Source organism: Odocoileus virginianus, chromosome 4 (genome assembly GCF_023699985.2).
Source record: "Odocoileus virginianus isolate 20LAN1187 ecotype Illinois chromosome 4, Ovbor_1.2, whole genome shotgun sequence".
NCBI lineage: Eukaryota > Metazoa > Chordata > Mammalia > Artiodactyla > Cervidae > Odocoileus > Odocoileus virginianus.
This window is the reverse complement of record NC_069677.1, coordinates 68,148,543-68,166,362: the sequence shown is the minus strand read 5'-3', so window position 1 is coordinate 68,166,362 and position 17,820 is coordinate 68,148,543. Positions and strand designations below refer to the sequence as shown.

General features: G+C 41.0%; 1 protein-coding gene across 2 annotated transcripts; it reads left to right on the top strand.

The window, feature by feature from the left end:
* The first annotated feature begins 4,027 nt into the window (after positions 1-4,027).
* On the top strand, positions 4,028-17,515 carry MRPS22 (mitochondrial ribosomal protein S22). Of its 2 annotated transcripts, none has more exons than XR_002316017.2 (8): positions 4,028-4,234; positions 8,489-8,652; positions 9,749-9,913; positions 11,521-11,664; positions 11,967-12,050; positions 13,274-13,419; positions 14,145-14,335; positions 16,299-16,388. XR_002316017.2 is itself a non-coding variant. In XM_020905084.2 (8 exons), exons 1-8 carry the CDS (start codon positions 4,063-4,065, stop codon positions 17,480-17,482), a joined length of 1,080 nt encoding a protein of 359 aa, XP_020760743.2. In that variant the 5' UTR covers positions 4,028-4,062; the 3' UTR covers positions 17,483-17,515. The 2 variants fall into 2 exon arrangements, 1 of the variants encoding a protein (XP_020760743.2); XM_020905084.2 differs by lacking the exon at positions 14,145-14,335 and adding an exon at positions 17,387-17,515 and having other exon boundaries at positions 16,299-16,407.
* The last annotated feature ends 305 nt before the right edge of the window (positions 17,516-17,820 follow it).

The window sequence follows — 17,820 nt, the reverse complement described above, 5'->3', positions numbered from 1 at the left end:
CCTCCAGAACTAGGAGGAATAGTTTCCTGGCTTCCAGATCTTGACTCCTTTCCAGCACTGCTTCAGAGCCTACCACTACTTGGTGGGCTGTGTGGATTCAAGTTCTAGCACCAGCGCCTTGTGCACAGCCCCCAGCAGCTGCTTTAGACTTTTCACTCCTGCAGCTCCCAATGCAACCTTGCCTTTTCTCAGCCAATAACTTTGTTTCCATTGCTCAGAGAAGAGAGGCTGAGAATCGGGAAGGCCCTCTGATTCTCTACTCAAAACCTATCCACACTCCACCATCTTTACCTCCCTGCCTCCTGGTACAAAGGCCCTGTCCCATCAATGGCCGTTGTCCCCACTTAGACCTTATTTGCTGCGGCTTCTTTGGGAACCTCCCATCATCATGTACCTCTTCTCGCTTTACTCTTTTCCTTGCTAATACTTCCTTCTCAGTGCACAGAGGGGCTTTGGCCTTGGAATTTGTGTGTGTGGGAATCTTTTGGAGCTTTGGACCTTGAACAGGAGCAGGGGAAAACATTCTGGGTGAGGATAAAAATGGGGGCACATGTGGCCCTTAGGGACAGCTTCAAAGATAGGGTTTTGAAGATTATGTGCAAGTTGCAAGGGTGTTGCTGAAGATTGAAAGGGTTCTTGGATTGCCCAAACTGCTACCTTTCTCTCTCAGTCTCTGTCATCTCTCTCCCTGACTGACATCTATCCTCACAACCTTATCTTGAAGAATTCTAAAAGACCAGGGCAAAATCCTAGTCCCTTTAGAAAAATAATGAAAAGTTCAGACCTTGTAAAATCACAATTGAGTAATTGAAACATCCCTATACTTTTGCTTTACAAATAATAAGACTCATTCTTGCTCCACAGAGCTGGTGATCCCTCTCCCATATTTTGCCTGATGAATGCTACTACTAGATGCAGCCACGTTGTCTTGGAATTGTCAGAGGATCAACCTCCCATTTCCATGTATACAGAGCCCCACCAGAGCCATCCGCTTCTGTCACCAGGAACTTGAATTTGGTGGAAAGCATGTAGAGTCATCCCTCAAGATCCACAGAGGGCTGGTTCCAGGACTCTCTCAGACACCAAAATATAAGGATGCTCCAGTCTCTTACATAAAATGGCATACTGTTTGCTTATAATACACACACACTCTCAGTTACTGTTTAAATCATCTCTAGATTACTTATAATACCCAATACAATGTAAATCCTATATTGTTGTTGTGTATTGTGCTAAGTTGTGTCCAACTCTTTGTGACTCCCATGGAGCACACCAGGCTTCCCTGTCCTTCACTATCTTCCAGAGTTTGCTCAAATTCATGTCGATTGAGTCAGTGATGCCATCCAACTGTCATCCTCTGTCACCCCCTTTTCTTCCTGCCCTCAATCTTTCCTAGCATCAGGGTCTTTTCCAGTGAGTTGACTCGTTGCATCAAGTGGCCAAAGTATTGGAGTTTCAGCTTCAGCATCAGTCCTTCCAATGAATATTCAGGGTTGATTGCCTTTAGGATTGACTGGTTGGCTCTCCTTGCTGTCCAAAGCTATATAAATAGTTGTAAATACAGTGTAAATGATATATAAATATTTGCTGACATGTGGCAGGTTCAAGCTTTGCTTTATGTAACTTTTAAATTGTTTCTTTTAATATTTTCGATCTACAGTTGGTTAAACCTGTGGATTTGTAATCCGTGGATTCAGAGGGCCAACTGAGTTGGAATCAAGTCATTCTGACACCAGTCTCCTGAAGCAATTTCTCTTAAGTTATTGCCTTTGGGGATGCTGGAGCTTCCATCCTTCAAGTCTTTCTTGAGGCTTGGCTGTTCAGCTTTCTCTTTAACTCTGTGAGATATTAAGCATCCTTCCCATCACTTCCATCTCTGTTTTGTAAGAAAGATTTCTGTCACTTGCAACCAGAGAATCTTAACTGATAACCATATAATACAGTAAAGCTTTCCCTGTGAAGATCTTCAGAAAGCCACCAACTTGCTGCCACATGACCTTCTTGTGTCCCCTTTGGAAACACCAGGCATTAGATCCTGAAGGTACTTTGTCCTCAGAGTCTGCAAGATAAGTACTATCATCATACCCAGTTTTCAGGTGAGAAACTGAGGCTCTGAAAGATGTGGGCATCTGCCCGAGGTTACAGCTGAAATTAAGAGTCTTGGTAATCCCATCAGTAATTTAGTGTAGCCCAAGAAAAGGAGGTTAATATAGGAAGGTGGGAGCATCTCTGGACAAGACAGCACACCCCTCCCTCCCTCTCTTTCTCAAGCATCCTAGTCTGCCATTTATGTTTCTGATCCATTTTCCTGCCTTCCTCTGTAGACTGGCATTCTCTCTGCTTGTTGATTAGTGAGCATATTGCTGGAAAAGGCTGCTGCAAACATTTCTAAACAGTTACCCATTTTAAGCTTCTGCCAAAAACTGTGTTTCTGAGTTTGAAATATTGAGATAAAATCTGCTTGGTGCCTCGACAGCTGGGGTCTGCTGAAAATGTTCTCCCTCCTGAAAGGATATTTAGTTCCTAGTTCCTGTAACCTGTGAATGTTACATGGAAACAGGATCTTTGCAAAAATGATTAAGCGTTTGAAGATGGAAAGATTATCCTGGATTAGCTGGGTGGGCCCTAAATGCAATCATATGTATAACCTTACAGAGTGAGGTAAAACCAGTTGGGCACAGACAGAACAGAAGGTGCAGTGAAGCAGAGATTATAGTGATGCAGCCATAAACCAAGGAGTGTTTGCAGTCACAAGAATCTGGGAGACAGGTTCTCCCCTGGAGCCTCTGAAAGAGGCACAGCTCTGCTAATTCTTTGACCTAGCTGAGTGATACTGATTTTAGATGACTGGTATCCAGAACTGTGAGAGAATTTCTGTTGTTTTAAGTAGCCAAATTTGTCATAATTTGCTACAGAAGCTATAGGGAACTAATGCAACATCCAATGAGTCATTTCTCCTGCATTAGGTGTCCACTCATTGTCCAATCAATTTTATCTAGGAGAATGTTAATAAGACAAACACAACCACAGAGGCCTATGCTCTGGGAAAGTAGGTGGTATATTCTCAGAGAAAGGACTCGGCTGGGAGACACTTGGATGCATCCCACTAGCACTCCCTGACACCTTTTATCTTGTAGGTGTAAGAGGAAGTGTCGGGACATACTGGGCAGCAGTCATGCCTGAATACAGCACAAAGCCTAGGGCTCTCTCTTTCCCTGTCCAAATAGGGTATGAGTTCATAAACAGAGCTCTTAACTGGGCAATGGTGAGGTGAGGTTAGAAGATGAGTTTATCTGTCTAGCAAATTCAAATAGTCATTTACTTAACGCCTCTTTTCAGTCAGACGTTGGGACAGGTTAGCACAGGCACCAGTCTAGGGGAGGATAAAACCTGCACATCCTGGACAACTGGGAGGAACATAACAGGATCCTCTAATCGTTCACTCAGTCATTTATTCAACAAATGTTTGCTGTGTGCATATGTACCAGGCTAGGTGATCTTATAACACAATATATAATGTCTTTGATTTCATCGCATGAGAAAAATAAGCAAGCAGATAAATAAGCAAAATAATTGAGGACAAATTGAGAAAAGAGCTGTAAGAGAGACTTAAGATTCTGAGAAAAAGGTGTGTGAGTTGAAGGGGAATGGTAGGTGCCGTGGCAATCAGGGTTTGGAATCAGGTGTTATTTGTCGGGAGTAATGGGGCGGGGTGGGGAGGGGCGTGAGAAGTTTGAATGGAGAAGTAGGATGCTTAGGCAGTTGGATTTAAACCTGGGCCTGGGAGAAAAGGTTTGGGCAGGAAATGGTAATTTGTTATATAGAGCCATGGAAATGAAGGAAAGGTCCAGAAAAAAAGAGCATATAAAACACCTTTTCCGTGTGAACGAGCGGTTCACAAGAAACAATCTATTGTTTTATAAACAAGTTTATTTTATAAATAGGAATTGCGTCGCTTCCTCCTCCTCCTTCATCCAGACTACATTTCCCAGGGTGCCGTGCGAACCGCGTGAGACCCAGAATCGTTCTCAGCCGCTTCCGGCGTAAGTGGCCCGGATAATCATGGCGACTCTCAGAGTGTCTTTATTGCTGTGGAATCTCCATGCAGGTTCTCGGGGTGCTGAGCGAGTCTATTTCCGGGTCCGCGCTCGGCCCCTGCCCGACTGCCTGTTCCAGCCTCTGCCCGGGGTCTGCGGGGCGGGAACGCCATGCCGTGGGCTCTGTTCCGAGGCCGGTAAGTGACCTGCTAGGCGTCCTCTGGGGCGTTCTTCTGGGAGATCTAGAGCCCTTCAGATGACGAGACCCACGCGGTGGCCCCTATTCTTCCCGTGGCGCGCCCTTAGACCCAGGCGGTTCTCGCCTGTACGCACTGTCTCGGACGTCGCCCGCGTTTGTTGATTCGTTCCGTCGCTTAAGCAGCACTGCTTGAGCTCCGCTCTTAGCTCTAAGCTGAGTTTAGGGGTTAAGGGGGACTAAGACTGACACGGGTTTTTGCTTGAGGGAAGTCATGGTCCAGTGGGAAGAGGCAGTGCAGTGTGACCTGGACTGTGATTGGGGATGGAGAGGAGTGACTGAATGATAGTCGCTCAGTCGTGTCCGACTCTTTTCGCCCGAATGGACTGTAGCCTGCCATGCTCCTATGTCTGGGGAATTATCCAGGCAAGAATACTGGAGTGGGTTGCCATTTCCTTCTCCAGTGGAGAGAAGAGTGGCACTCACTCAAACTAGGCTGGAAGGGCAGGGGAGGTTTCCTAGAAAATATGACCACAGTTGAAACTTGGTTAACGATGTTCAAGAGAAAACAAGAAACATTTCAAGTGCAGGAAACAGCATAAGCAAAAGTCCAGAAATGAGACTGAACCCAGGTAGACTGGGAACCCATTTTGGAGGTAGGATTGATGAATTTGGTTATAACCGTGAATCTAGATATAAAAGGAGAAATCAGTATTGTTAATATTTCTCAGGTTTCTGGCCTGAGCAATTGAGTGGGAAGTAAGTCCTATTTGTACCTGGAGAGAGAAAATTAATTATAGGACAGTTTTTAGAGGGGAATGAGAGGAGGAGAAGTGAGGGAAAAGGCAGTAGTGGATGAGGTAAGGAGATGGGAAAGGAAGCGGAATTAAACATCTGTTTTGGATGCATTAAATTTGAAATGCCTTTGAAATTCAAGGGGAGGTGTCAGATATGCTGTTACATACAAGTTGAGAAACACTGGAGTAAAAATGTTAACAGAAGCTGGGGAATGGGTGAGGTTGTCTGAGGCGAGAGGTAGTGCTGAGCGCTATTGTGTGGCAGGCACTGTAAGAGACCTTGGGTGCCAGAGACCAGTACAAGACAGGATTGTCGCCTTGGGAGAGCACAGAGTCTGCTGAAGACACAGTTTCAGTTGTTAGTTGGCTGTATATACATGAGTTTACTTCTGCACTCTCTATTCTCTTGGTCTGTGTGTCTTTTTTTATGCCAGGACCATACTATTTTGATTACATGTTAATGGCTTTAAGTCTGGAAGTGTGATGCCTCCTGCTTTGTTCTTCTTAGGATTGGTTTGGCAATCATAGGGTCTCTTGTGATTTCGACTTCATACAGATTTGACTGTTGTTTTTTCCACTTCTGTAAAAAATGCTGTTGAACTCTCAAGAGGGGTTGCATTGAATCTGTAGATAGCTTTGGGTAGTATGGACATTTTAATGGTATTAATTCTCTAATTCATGAACACAGGGTACCTGCCCACTCATTATATGTTTTATTTCTTTCACCAGTGTTTTGTGGTTTCAACAAAGCAATCTTTCACCTCCTTGGTTAAATTTAGTACTAAATATTATATTGTATTTGATACTTTATTCCTTTTTCAGGTAATTTGTTGTTAGTGTATAGAAATGGTATTGGTTTTGGGATATTGATTTTGTATCTTGCAACTTTGCTGAATTTGTTGATCTAATAGTTTATTGATGGAGTCTTTAGGATTTTTATATATAACATCATGTTGTCTGCAGAGACAATTTTACTCCTTTTCAGTTCTGATGCCTTTTATTTCTTTTTCTTGCCTGAGTACTCAGACTAGAACTTCCAGTACTGGGTTGTACAGGAGTGGTGAGAGTGGGCAGCCCTGTCTTGGTTCTGTTCTTGGAGAAAAGACTTTCAACCTTTCCTCACTGAGTATGTTAGCAGTGTGTTTGTCATTTATGGTCTTTATTGTGTTGAGGTATGTTCCTTTTATACCTAATTTGTTAGAAGTTTAAAATCATTAATTTTGTCATATGCTTTTTTGCATCTATCAAAGAAATCTTCTTCCTTCTTCCTATGAATATGTTTCATATTGATTGGTTTGAGTATGTTGAGCCATATTTACATCCCAGATCTTATTTGATTATGGTGAACGATCTTTTTAATGTTCTGCTGAATCAGTTTGCTAGTATTTTATTGAGAATATTTGCATCTGTATTCATCAGGGATATTGGCCTGTAGATTTCTGTTAGTATCCTTTATTGATTTCAGTATCAGGATAATGCTGGCCTTATAAAATGAGTTTGGGAGTGCTCCCTGTTCTTCCATTTGTTTTGGAAGTGTTTGAGAAGGATTGGCATTAATTCATCTTTAAATGTTTGGTAAAAGTCTCCTGTGAAGCCATATGGTCCTGAGCCGGTTTTCACTGGAGGATTTTTTATGATTGATTCAGTCTTCTTAGTAGTAATTGGTCTGCTTTGATTTTCTCTTACTTCCTGGCTTAGTCTTGGTAGGTTGTATGTTTCTAAGAATTTTTCCATTTCTTCTAGGTTGTCCAGTTTTCTGGCATATTGTTACTCATAATAGCCCCTTATGATCCTTTGTAATTCTGTAGTATCAGTTGTAATGTGCTTTTTAGATATAATTTTGTTAGTTTGGGTCCTCTTTTTCCCTTGGTCTAGCTAAAGATTTGTCAGTTTTGTTTATGTTTTCAAAGAACCACCTCTTTATCTTGTTAATCTTTTCTGTTGTTTGGATTACAGATTTAATAGATGACTGTGATTGATCTGTGGAGAATGGTCAGAATGGGGCAAGGAGACAGGTTAGAAGGCTGAGGCAAGAGATAGGATTGCCTTGACTAGGGTAGTGGCAGTGGGAAATAGAGAGTTAAATACTGATTTATAAGATGTAACAGGCAATTGATTTGTGTCAGTGTCCTCTTGTAAAAATGGGACTAATCATGGTATTTATGGGATTGTTATGAGGATTAAATGTACCAGGTATGTAAAAGGGTAGTCAGTACTGGCATATAGTAAATATCTAACAGATGTTAGCTGTTAACATTACTGTTTTTATTAGTGATGCTATTGACTAGATGTGGAGGGTAGTGGGGAAGTCAAGAATGAGTAGGTTTCTGGCCCATGTGACCTATTGGATGGTGCCAAGGATAGGAGGAAAAGCAGGTTTGTGACAAAAGAAAAGTTACGAGTTCTGCTTTGGCAGTATTGAAGTACATGTGAGATGTCCATTGGGTAGTTGGATGGAAGATGATCTGGCTGGAGATTCAGCTTTTAGAGTTTCTAGGTAATTAATAGTTACTGAAGGTTAGGAGATAATCCATCAAGAATGTGAGAAGGGAGAGAAGAAGAATGTAGTTCAGAATCCTGTGGGACACCAGCATTTATAGGACCAGCAGAGGAAGAGGTGGTTGGGAAGGAATGGCTTCCCCCACCCCCAGTGGAAATGGAGGTTGGGCAAAGGGATGGGCATACTAGGAAAGGCAGAGCTGAGAGCTGGGTCCGCTCCTGTCCAGCTTTCTTCCATAACATCACATGGCCTCTTCAGTATTGTGTCCAGTGATCCAGGCCTCTCCCCTAACTGGAACCCCTCAGCCTAGAATTTCCTTCCCTTTTTTTCCTCTGCCCTATTCAGACCCCCCAGGAAGCATTGTTTGACTCTACCATGCCTTTCTCTGCCCCCAGGCTAAGTTTAGTTTCAGTCTCTGTTATCACACAACCCCCTGTACCTCCCTTGTATGTAGCACTTACTTTGAGGAACATGATGGTAAGTTAAAACTGGTCTAGGTTCTAGAATCAGATAAACTTTGGTTTAAATCCTGGGTATATCATTTAATAGCTAATTGTCTTTAGCAAGGCTCCAGTATCCTCATATACAAAACTGGGATGTCAGTACATACTTTGTGGCTTGTTGTAAGCATTCCTGAAAATGTGTGTAGCTCCTATCAGATAGGAAACAATTCTTTGGTTGGCAGTAACCGTTATTGTCATTAATATTGCATTAACTACTTTTTTCCTGTTGCTTCCTTCACTAGACCTTGAGTGCCTTTTTGGCAGAAACTATAGCTTGATCATCGTGAATGCCCAGTAAATTTTAAATGAATGAATTAATCTTGTAGGTATTAGCATTATGCATACTGAGGTAGAATACACATGGTGTTAATCATTTTTATCATTGGCTTTTTCCATTTAGATGTCTTGTTGTCTTGTCATTTTTGCCATCTTATTTACTAAAATTCATTTAATAGAATCTGGTAGCCCAAAGATCAAGAAACCTACTTTTATGGATGAGGAAGTCCAAAGCATACTCATCAAGATGACAGGCTTGGATTTACTGAAGATTTTTAAGCCAGCAATACGAGAAACGAAGCCACCAACTTACAAACTAATGACCCAGGCACAGTTGGAAGAGGTATGTGAATGCACGAATAGTGGTAGAATGTCTTTCTTTAAAAGATTAAACAACATTTTCAGGGTCCCTCCAGATTCTGATAGTTGCTGTTCTACAGGTACTAATGAGGGGGAATTCCAGGCACAGAACTGAGAAAAGAAACGTGTGCAAGTCTGGCAGAGAGGAGTAGGGAAGATGGCCAGAATTAGACAGACTGCGCATATGGGTCAGGTCTGGCTATCAGGCGGAACCACCTCTGCTCCAAAACCAGCCTAGCATCCTTCCTCTGTCCTCCCTGCTCCAGCCTTCTTACTGCAGAAACATTTTTTTCTGAGCTGCTTAAGGCTGAGGCTTGGTGAGATCATGAGATCCTTCTGAACAGTATTCTGTTCCAGGCAGGTGTCCTCCTGGAGTCATGGGTATTGAGTGCTTTGTGTAAAACACTTTCATGTATGAATATGTAAAGTATTGTTGCTTTTCTTTCAACTCAAACATCATTGAGAACCATAGCAGAGTTTAAATACCCAAAAGTATATAGCACATGAAGAGTGAAAGGCCCCTTTCATCTCTCAGAGGTAACCACTGTCAGCGGTATGGCATGGAGCACTGTGCTCAGTGGTTAAGGGCATGGGCTCTGGAGTTAAATTGCCTGGGTTCAAATTGTAGTGCTGCAGCTTCTTAGCAATTTACTTAATATTTGTGTGCCTCTATTTTCTCTCATAAAATGACCTCTAATGTAGTGCTTAGCTCATATGGGTAGTTGTGGCATTAAAGGAGCCAGATGCACTCAGAGTATTTGAGCAATATCTGGAACATAGTAAGCACCCAATAAGTGAAGTCCTCTGTCCTGTTTTGGGTGGCTCTTGTGGCCTGGCTCTGTCTCAGAGCCTTCCTTTGCTGTTTTGAGAGTGATTGAGCCTGTGACTGGTGCTCTCATCACAGAGACAAGGGCCAGGGTCCAGGAGCCCAAGTTTGGCTTTTCACTCACTCACTTATACCTACAGCTTCTCTCTGCAGTCTTTAGCACTTTTTTTTTAAATTAGTATCTGCTTTTGTCAGATGATCCTTTTGGTCTGTAACCTTGTGGCTTTCCCTAAGATATATTTTATTTCATTAGGCTACAAGACAGGCGATTGAGGCAGCTAAAGTCCGATTAAAAATGCCACCAGTTCTGGAAGAGCGAACACCAATAAATGATGTGTTAGCTGAAGATAAGATATTGGAAGGAACCGAAACAGTCAAATATGTGTTTACTGATATATCATACAGCATACCACATCGAGTAAGTATATGTCTAATTGCAAAATGATTCTGCCTAAGTTAGATCGACTTCAAAAAGCTCAAACTTTTTGAGAAGATGGAAATGCTTGCTGATGCCCAAAAAGTTCAGACTTCCCAAAGGATTTTCACTTTTCAGAATTTGCAGTAAGAATATCACACTTTCCCAGATAATTTTTAGGCACCACTTCATCTGCTATAGTTTTTATTGTCTAGCTCCTCTTCCCTTGATTGGCAGTTCCAAAAGAACACTCTAGCACCTATAAAATAAAATATATTAGTTTTGTGTTTGAGCCTTTTCAAGTAATGAGTGAAAAGAGTAATTTACATTTCAGCCCACAAACTGAAGTAGAATATTGAATAGTGGTAGGGCTGAAAAAAGGGCCACCCTGTGCTAATCTTCTTATCATATTGATTACGGTTAGAAGACACGATGTGAGCAGTGTCCATGTCTGTATGTCAGTCACCTGTATATCTGACATAATGAATGGGATCAGAGTTTCATTTTATTAGAATTTTTGCTTTGGAATATTTTAATAAACATTATACATTAGCAGTGCTGTGAAGGCTGGTTATGGGAGCATTCTATAACCTGAAAGGGAGAAAGGAACTTGGAATTCAAATTGCCAAAATCCGTTTGAGGAACAATTGTGTTAGTTTACCATCTGCTCTTTTTTTTTCGTTTCTGTTTGCAGTGCTTGATGAAAGTTTTAATTGTATTATCCTCGAAATACATTCAGAGACTCTTAAAGTTCTAAAGAGTTGAGAGTCACTACCATCTGGTTAATTTAAACATTAATCAGATATGTAGCATTTATCAGCTGTGTGCAAAGCTCTGTGTAAGTCATTTTGGGTTTTGTAAAGAACCATAATCCAGTTCCCGACCTTTTCTAGTTTTGAAACAATGTTAACAAGTATCTAAGAGGTGTCAAGAATGCTGCCTATGCTAAATTAGATTGTCAGTTGAGTAGTACAGACAGTGGGTGGAATTCACCCAGTGGGTGAAGGAAGCATCCTTTGGCCTGGGATTTGGCAGTTAAGAGAATGAAGAGACCAGAGGCAGGTGCACCAGTCAGTCTCTCTGATGCATTTGTCTCTTGCCAGAATGAGGAATCGCAGAAGTGTGGAATTAAGCTTCCACATTCTTGGGTTTATTCCATTTATCCCTGTGCCTTTAAATGTGGACTATAAAATAGTCAAGTCTTATCTGGGTGAGACTTTAGGATGAGGAAACAATTTAAAAAGGTTTATAGCACTTCTTTTTTCTGAAATGGATTTAGATGAATCTCAAGTCAACTTTTTTTAGTTGAACCATTTTATGTATTCATCTCACTTTAGGACTGTAGTTCACATTTAGTAAATACTTTCATTAGATTTCTGATTGTCACAGGCACTGCAATGATTAGTGAAGGAAGTATCAAATCTTGCCAGATCTGTTACAATTATTATTGAAATCATACACGATTGCATTTTGTTTGCCAGTTGCATTTTTTTTTTTTTTTGCCAGTCGCCTTTTATATTGGTTGCAAATTATTTTTATAATGGTGCTTAGTGGGACACTGGAACTAAAATTCAGCTCTCACTAACTTATCCTTGTGTTTTCTATTTCAGGAGCGTTTTATTGTTGTCAGAGAACCAAGTGGCACACTACGCAAAGCCTCTTGGGAAGAACGGGACCGTATGATTCAAATTTATTTCCCAAAAGAAGGCCGTAGAGTTTTAACACCAGTAATTTTCAGGGAAGAAAATCTTCAGGTAAGATGACTTTGGGGTCATAGAGGCAGTGGTGATGATTTCTTTGTTGAACCAGTTCGCTCTGGTATTTTGCTTTGATAAATACAGGCATTTCTAATGATAAGTAGGGTCATTTGTCTTGTAATTGGGTTAGCTGGGATTTGAATCCAGGTGTGACATGTGGCTTGTGTGTGGTTTCCGCATCCCTCGTGCTGGGCGCAGATGTGGCCTGTGTGTGGATGGGCAGGGTTGTCATGGCGTCTGGACAGGTGTTGCACTTTCTTTTCTTCTCATCTAATTCCAACTCTGCTATGTGGGTTTAGACCATGTACAGTCAGGACCGGCATGTTGATGTCCTCAATCTCTGCGTTGCCCAGTTTGAGCCAGATTCTGCTGACTATATCAAAGTGAGTATATTTTATAGTTTCTAAAGTATGGGTGTAAGTATGGTTACGAGTAAGATTTTTTAGTCCAACACAATGAGTTAGGTTATAAGCTTCGATACAGGGGGAGGAAAAGGGAAATGCCTGAACACCTGTCAAGTGCTGGATGTACACCAAATAGATATTTTCATCCTTTCAACAACCCTTGACTTAAGGATGAGAGAACTTAAGCTTAGAGAGTCAAGTAACTTGTTGAAAGTTGCACAGCTAGTAAGTGGTAGAGTAAGTACCCAAACTAGATGGCAGAGATTTTTTCTTCAGTTTATTGTATAGGAAAGTTATTTCTAAAGTTTGCCAAAATGCAGTATGTGCCTTACATTGCAATTTAATAATCATATAGTACTTTCTGTGTGTAAGGTGTTACTATGGAGGTACAGGTGATGACATGAACTAGGATAGGGAGCCTTGTCAAAGCTTGCAGTCCAGGAAAGATCGTGGGGAAGTATAATCACCACCATAGGTCTAAGATGTTAGGTGCTAAGAGAAGGTTGCAGCATGCTCTCAGAGAAGGCCTAAGAGGGCTCTACGAGGATAGGGAACATTGTGGCAAGTGGATGGAGAAGTATTTCAGGTAGAGAGAAAAGTACGCACAATAGGCAGGACACAAAAGTAGACTTGAGAAATGGCCAGTCATCTGGTTTGCTTGTATATGTGGTGAATACCTAGGGAAGGTGGTTCAAGATTAAGCTAGAAAGGTAGATGGGGCCATATCACAGGTGACCTCAGACGCTAGGTTGACGAATTTGGACTTCAGTCAGCAGCCTTTTTAATATAGGAATGCCCTCATCAGAGTCCTCATTTAAGATCAGTCTGGAAGAACTGAGGAACATTAATTAGTAAGATGGAATGGGATAGTTGATTGGATAGGGGAAAGAAGTGGTGGTCCATTATTCCCACTAGTCCATATATATAATAGGTGCTTCATATATAGTGCATGGCTGCTGAAGAGTAATTGATCTGGCTATAAATGTCTGGCAGACCTGTTCCAGGTTCCACACACTTCTGCAGTGGCAAGCTGTCCTTACTTAATGATACCTTCTAGATAATGATCAATAGTGGATGCAGGATCAGGAGACCTGGTTTACTAATACTTTCTTGGACAGCTTGCATGCTAGTAGATGTATATCCAGTAATGCTGGCTCACTTTTATTTTTGTATTTCTGAAAAATTGCATTTTGTGTGGATAGATTCATCATCAGACCTATGAAGATATAGATAAATATGGAAAGTATGACCTTTTACGTTCAACAAGACACTTCGGTGGTATGGCTTGGTATTTTGTAAATAAGAAAAAGATCGATGGTTTATTGATTGACCAGATTCAGAGAGATTTGTAAGTATGATCTTATTAAGTAAAGAAATTCTCACTACCATTACAGTAAACCTGTATTTAATCTATGTTATTTTCCCAGTGCTAACAGTGTACTGCCCAGTGATAAGGGCTTCCCTTGTAGCTCAGTGGTAAAGAATCTGCCTGAAATGTAGGAGACACAGGAGACATGAGTTCAATCCCAAGAGTGGGAAAGTCCCCTAGAAGAGGGAATGGCAACTCACTCCAGTATTCTTGTCTGGAGAACACCATGGATAGAGAGCTTGGTGGGTTGCGGTCCATGCGGTCTCAAAGATTTGGACACGACTTAAGCATCTGAGCACATGTGCACGCCCAGTGATAGCTTTCACTTATTTCAGTTTATATATGGATTTGTTTTTCCAGTATAACCCAGTTTTCTCAGTCTTTGCTTCTGTGTCATGTAAACATGGCTAGATTCTTTGAAACAGTAAATGGCTCTGGACCTGTGCTGTGTACCCTGGATGTTGACTTATCCGTAGCCTTGCTGGTGCTTCTGGGTACCAGTGAACTTGCCAATGAACAGGGGGATTAGACAGGAAATGCAGAGAAGTAGACATAAGGTCTGCTGGGTGCTTTTCAGTAAAAGTCATCATTTATAAAAATACTGCTTTTGATCCTCTTTGTTTTTGCAAGATTTTTAAGGTGTTAAAAAGGTTACAGGTTTTTTTCAAAGTTGAATAAAACAAAGAATGTCTGTTGTATTTTAGTGTACAACTGGTGTGTGCCCTGCCTTCTAGCTGAAATAACACTTTATGATTTGCGATGACACTAAAGAGAAAATTATCTTTTGAATATCTTTCCATTGGTTGAGTCAAGGTCAAAATGGCAAGGAAAAGAAACAAGCATGGCTGTAGTAAGAAGGTCACAGGAAGGGTTAGTGATTACTGTCACCTTGAACGTAAGTTTTGACTCAGTCTATCTATCCTCCATGTAATCTGAACCATTCACACAAAGGCAAGGCATTTGGAACTAGAAAGTTCCATATTGTCTTAAAAAAGTCCATATGGAAACAGCATCATTTCTCATAGAAACATTCATAATGGGAAATGATTTCCAGGCCAGCCCTCTTCACCAGCATGTGTGGTGTAATCGTGTAATCCAATTCAGAGGGCAGAAATATGCCTTCATCCCACATAAGCAGGAGGCTGCTGGTGATCATGAGCATGTTCAAAAATGACTTGCCTTTAGGTGCATTAGCCGTGAATGAATTTAAAGCTTCTCAGCTGTAAATGTTCTGAAATTATTTAACATTTTTTGTAAGAAATTAGAGCAACACAGAATGTATGAGTTATTTATTAAGGTGTACTCATAAGTTATTATGGTAATACTTATCACATGTAAGCTTTACATCTGAAGCATTTCATTTGCATACTGGGAGGGAATTTTGAGTACTTAACCTTTCCTGCTCTGTGTAAGTAAAACTTCTGTGGGAATTCTCAGTAGGACAGTTTGCTGCAAATCCCAGTTTAAACAGTAGAGGGTGCATATGCTTAGCAAATGGAGCCCATGCCAGAATTCTGCACAGATTTATTTCATACTCAAGTTCCACTGTTTGTCTTGAATTGAGGTGCTTTAAAATCTTTTTTACATGGGGATTTACTTGCTTTTCATTTCAAATAGAGGCTGGGCGTGAAGCTAAATTGTTCTGTGAAACAGCTATTATACAGTAGTATGAACGTAAAGAAGCCCTGCTGTGACCACGATATAGAAACCCAGTTAAGCTCTTTATGGACTCACATGCTTATGCTCTTAAGAGAATGATTGTTACCTTTTGTTGCCATGTTTGTTGAACTGTTAGAGTAGAACAAACACAACAGATTCATAATGAACATTAAACAAATAGTTTTCCTCTGTAAAGTTTGATTTCTCAGTTCTGGTTTTCTGTTTTACCCAGAGATGACCTTTAGGGTGAACGGGCTTTGGGATGAGCCCCAAGCATTTCTCTAAGGTCACTGTGGCTTAAGAAACTCTTTACCCCACTCCCACTCCACTCTAGAAGGACTTTGAGATGGCAAATGGTAGGAAGGTGGTGTTGACTGGGTGAGAAATTAGAGGTTATTTAGTTTGGGGAAGGCTAAGTTTTAATGTTGATAAAGATTGTAGGTTTCTCAAAAGGTTAAGTACAAACTGTAAGAATTGAGCTCTTGTTCTGGCTTCATCATGGGTAGTTGTCTGACAAGAGACACAAGACAGACTGCTGAGGAAGAACCTGAATTCTCTTGTCTAGAGTGCATAATTTCAAATTTGCTTCCCTAGGATGCTGGTTTTTAACTAACGGGAAACTGTGAATTGACAGGTAGCTTGGGAGTCTTTCCTTGGACTTCTAGATGCCTCTCAAGAGGCATTTATCCATTAATTCAGAGTCTCAATGAAAATTCCTCAGCAGATGTCACTGCTGGTGCACCTGAAGGCAAGTGGCACTGAGCATCCCCATGTCCACCAGCCTCTGGCTTACGTGGGATGACGGTACTGACCCACCCTCTGAGTTGTGTTATTATCTGCTGGTGATGTGGGCCGGCCTGGAAATCATCCAGTGTTAGAACACAGTCTCTATGAGAAATGATGCCCTGCTTTCAGAAAGGATACAGCCACGTTTTGAATATATTCACTTTCATAAACTGGGTACCCGCCTGTATTGATTCTTGCCCTGTGAAGCCTAAATTAGCCAATATTCCTGAAAATTGCTTTGAAGGAAGGCTGTAAAAAAGGTTTTTTTTCTGGCCCAAAGTTTGAAATGTAATTTAAAGATCAGCATATACTTTTATAGAACTGTGAAGCCAAAGAAGGAAACTATAAACTAAAAAATGTAAAAAGAAAATGAAAACAACAAACCCTTTTAAACAGTAACCCTTTCCCTCCAGAGTTGATGATGCCGCCAGCTTGGTCCAGCTCTATCACATCCTCCATCCTGATGGCCAGTCAGCTCAAGAGGCCAAAGAGCAGGCTGCTGAGGGATTACAGTTAATTAAGGTAAAGGGACTTCTTTCACATTCATTATCATGTAGTGACTGAGTGAAGAAATCATAGGGTTCGATCCCTGGGTCAGGAAGGTCCCCTCGAGAAGGGAATGGTAGCCCATTCCAGTACTCTTACTTGGAGAATCCCATGGACAGAGGAGACTAGAGGGCTACACGCCGTGGGGGTTGCAAAAGAGTAGTACACAACTGAGTGACTAACGCACACAGATTTGTGGTCTTAAAGCAGAGTGATGAGAGCCCCGTATTGCTTCAGACTGGACAACAGAAACAGCTGCCATTGGAGTCCAAGAAGTTCAGATAGTGGGGCGGCCGCTCAGTGCTCTGTGGAGCACACGCCACCCAGCTCGGTCACATTCCTGTCCAGGTTTCCAGAAGCAGGGAGGGTGGTGCGTTCTCACTGCGGAACTGTAAAGCTCTCAAAACCATGGGCTTACACAGATTTCTCTGTAAATGCTGAGGTGATTTTTTTCAGGAAGTGGGGAAACCATTGTATGATTTTCATCTTTTCTAATGCTCGGAATAGACATGTATTTGTGGATCTGGCTTCTGTCCCAGTATTACTTTATGCTACTGCAAAGCAGTTTTAAAGCTTATTGAGGATAAAAACAACCAGTGATGACATTATAGGTGGAGTAGGAAAAGCCCATTCTTTAAAGTGAAAAATCATCTTGCTAACTTTCATCCTCTGGATTTCTCTTGAAGCTAATGCTTCTCATTTTGATCCAGCAATGTCAGGTTTTCTTAATTTTTTTCTGAAAAATGACAATCATGTTTGGAAACTTCTGGTGTTTGGAATTAGGTTGCTTTAACTGTGATACTGTTTTTCTGTCTATGTAGTATGCTTATTGTTTGGTAATCAAAAAAATACTGTGAAATGTGGAGGGCTTTTTAAACTGGGACTTCACTAGGAACTTTATCAATAGTATATTCTCTATTTTAAAACCTTTTTTTTTTTTTTTAACTTTAAACAGGTCTTTGCAAAAACAGAAGCACAGAAGGGAGCATATATAGAATTAACACTGCAAGCTTACCAAGAAGCATTCATTAGCAGTTCTGCAGCTTCCTAAAAATACTGTTTAAATAAACTTCATTTTACTAAATTCTAGCTAGTTTTCTGTTAATACTGAAAAAAATGCCAAAATTGAGAGTTCCTTATGAAATTGCGTTTTAGACTCCAAATAGTACCTCTATCAGAAATACAAAGATAAAACGGTTTATTCCACTCACTTTCCGAGGCCATGAGAGGATAACTGAGAAGTATATTTAAATACCTGGTTATGAATTTCTCTAATTATGTCAGATGAGTACAGCAGAAAATGAAAGGAAAAAAGTACTATGTCTCTCTGTTACCAAATGAGTCATTTGGTAAGTTAAACAGAGCCCAGCTTAATGAGGTCAGGAGAGC

Bases quoted from the DNA above. Each gene is read 5' to 3' on its own strand.
- MRPS22 (XM_020905084.2), top strand. From the start codon at position 4,063: ATGGCGACTCTCAGAGTGTCTTTATTGCTGTGGAATCTCCATGCAGGT. The intron at 4,235-8,488 runs GTAAGTGACCTG...TTCATTTAATAG, and splicing joins TGGGCTCTGTTCCGAGGCCG to AATCTGGTAGCCCAAAGATC. The intron at 11,665-11,966 runs GTAAGATGACTT...ATGTGGGTTTAG, and splicing joins TCAGGGAAGAAAATCTTCAG to ACCATGTACAGTCAGGACCG.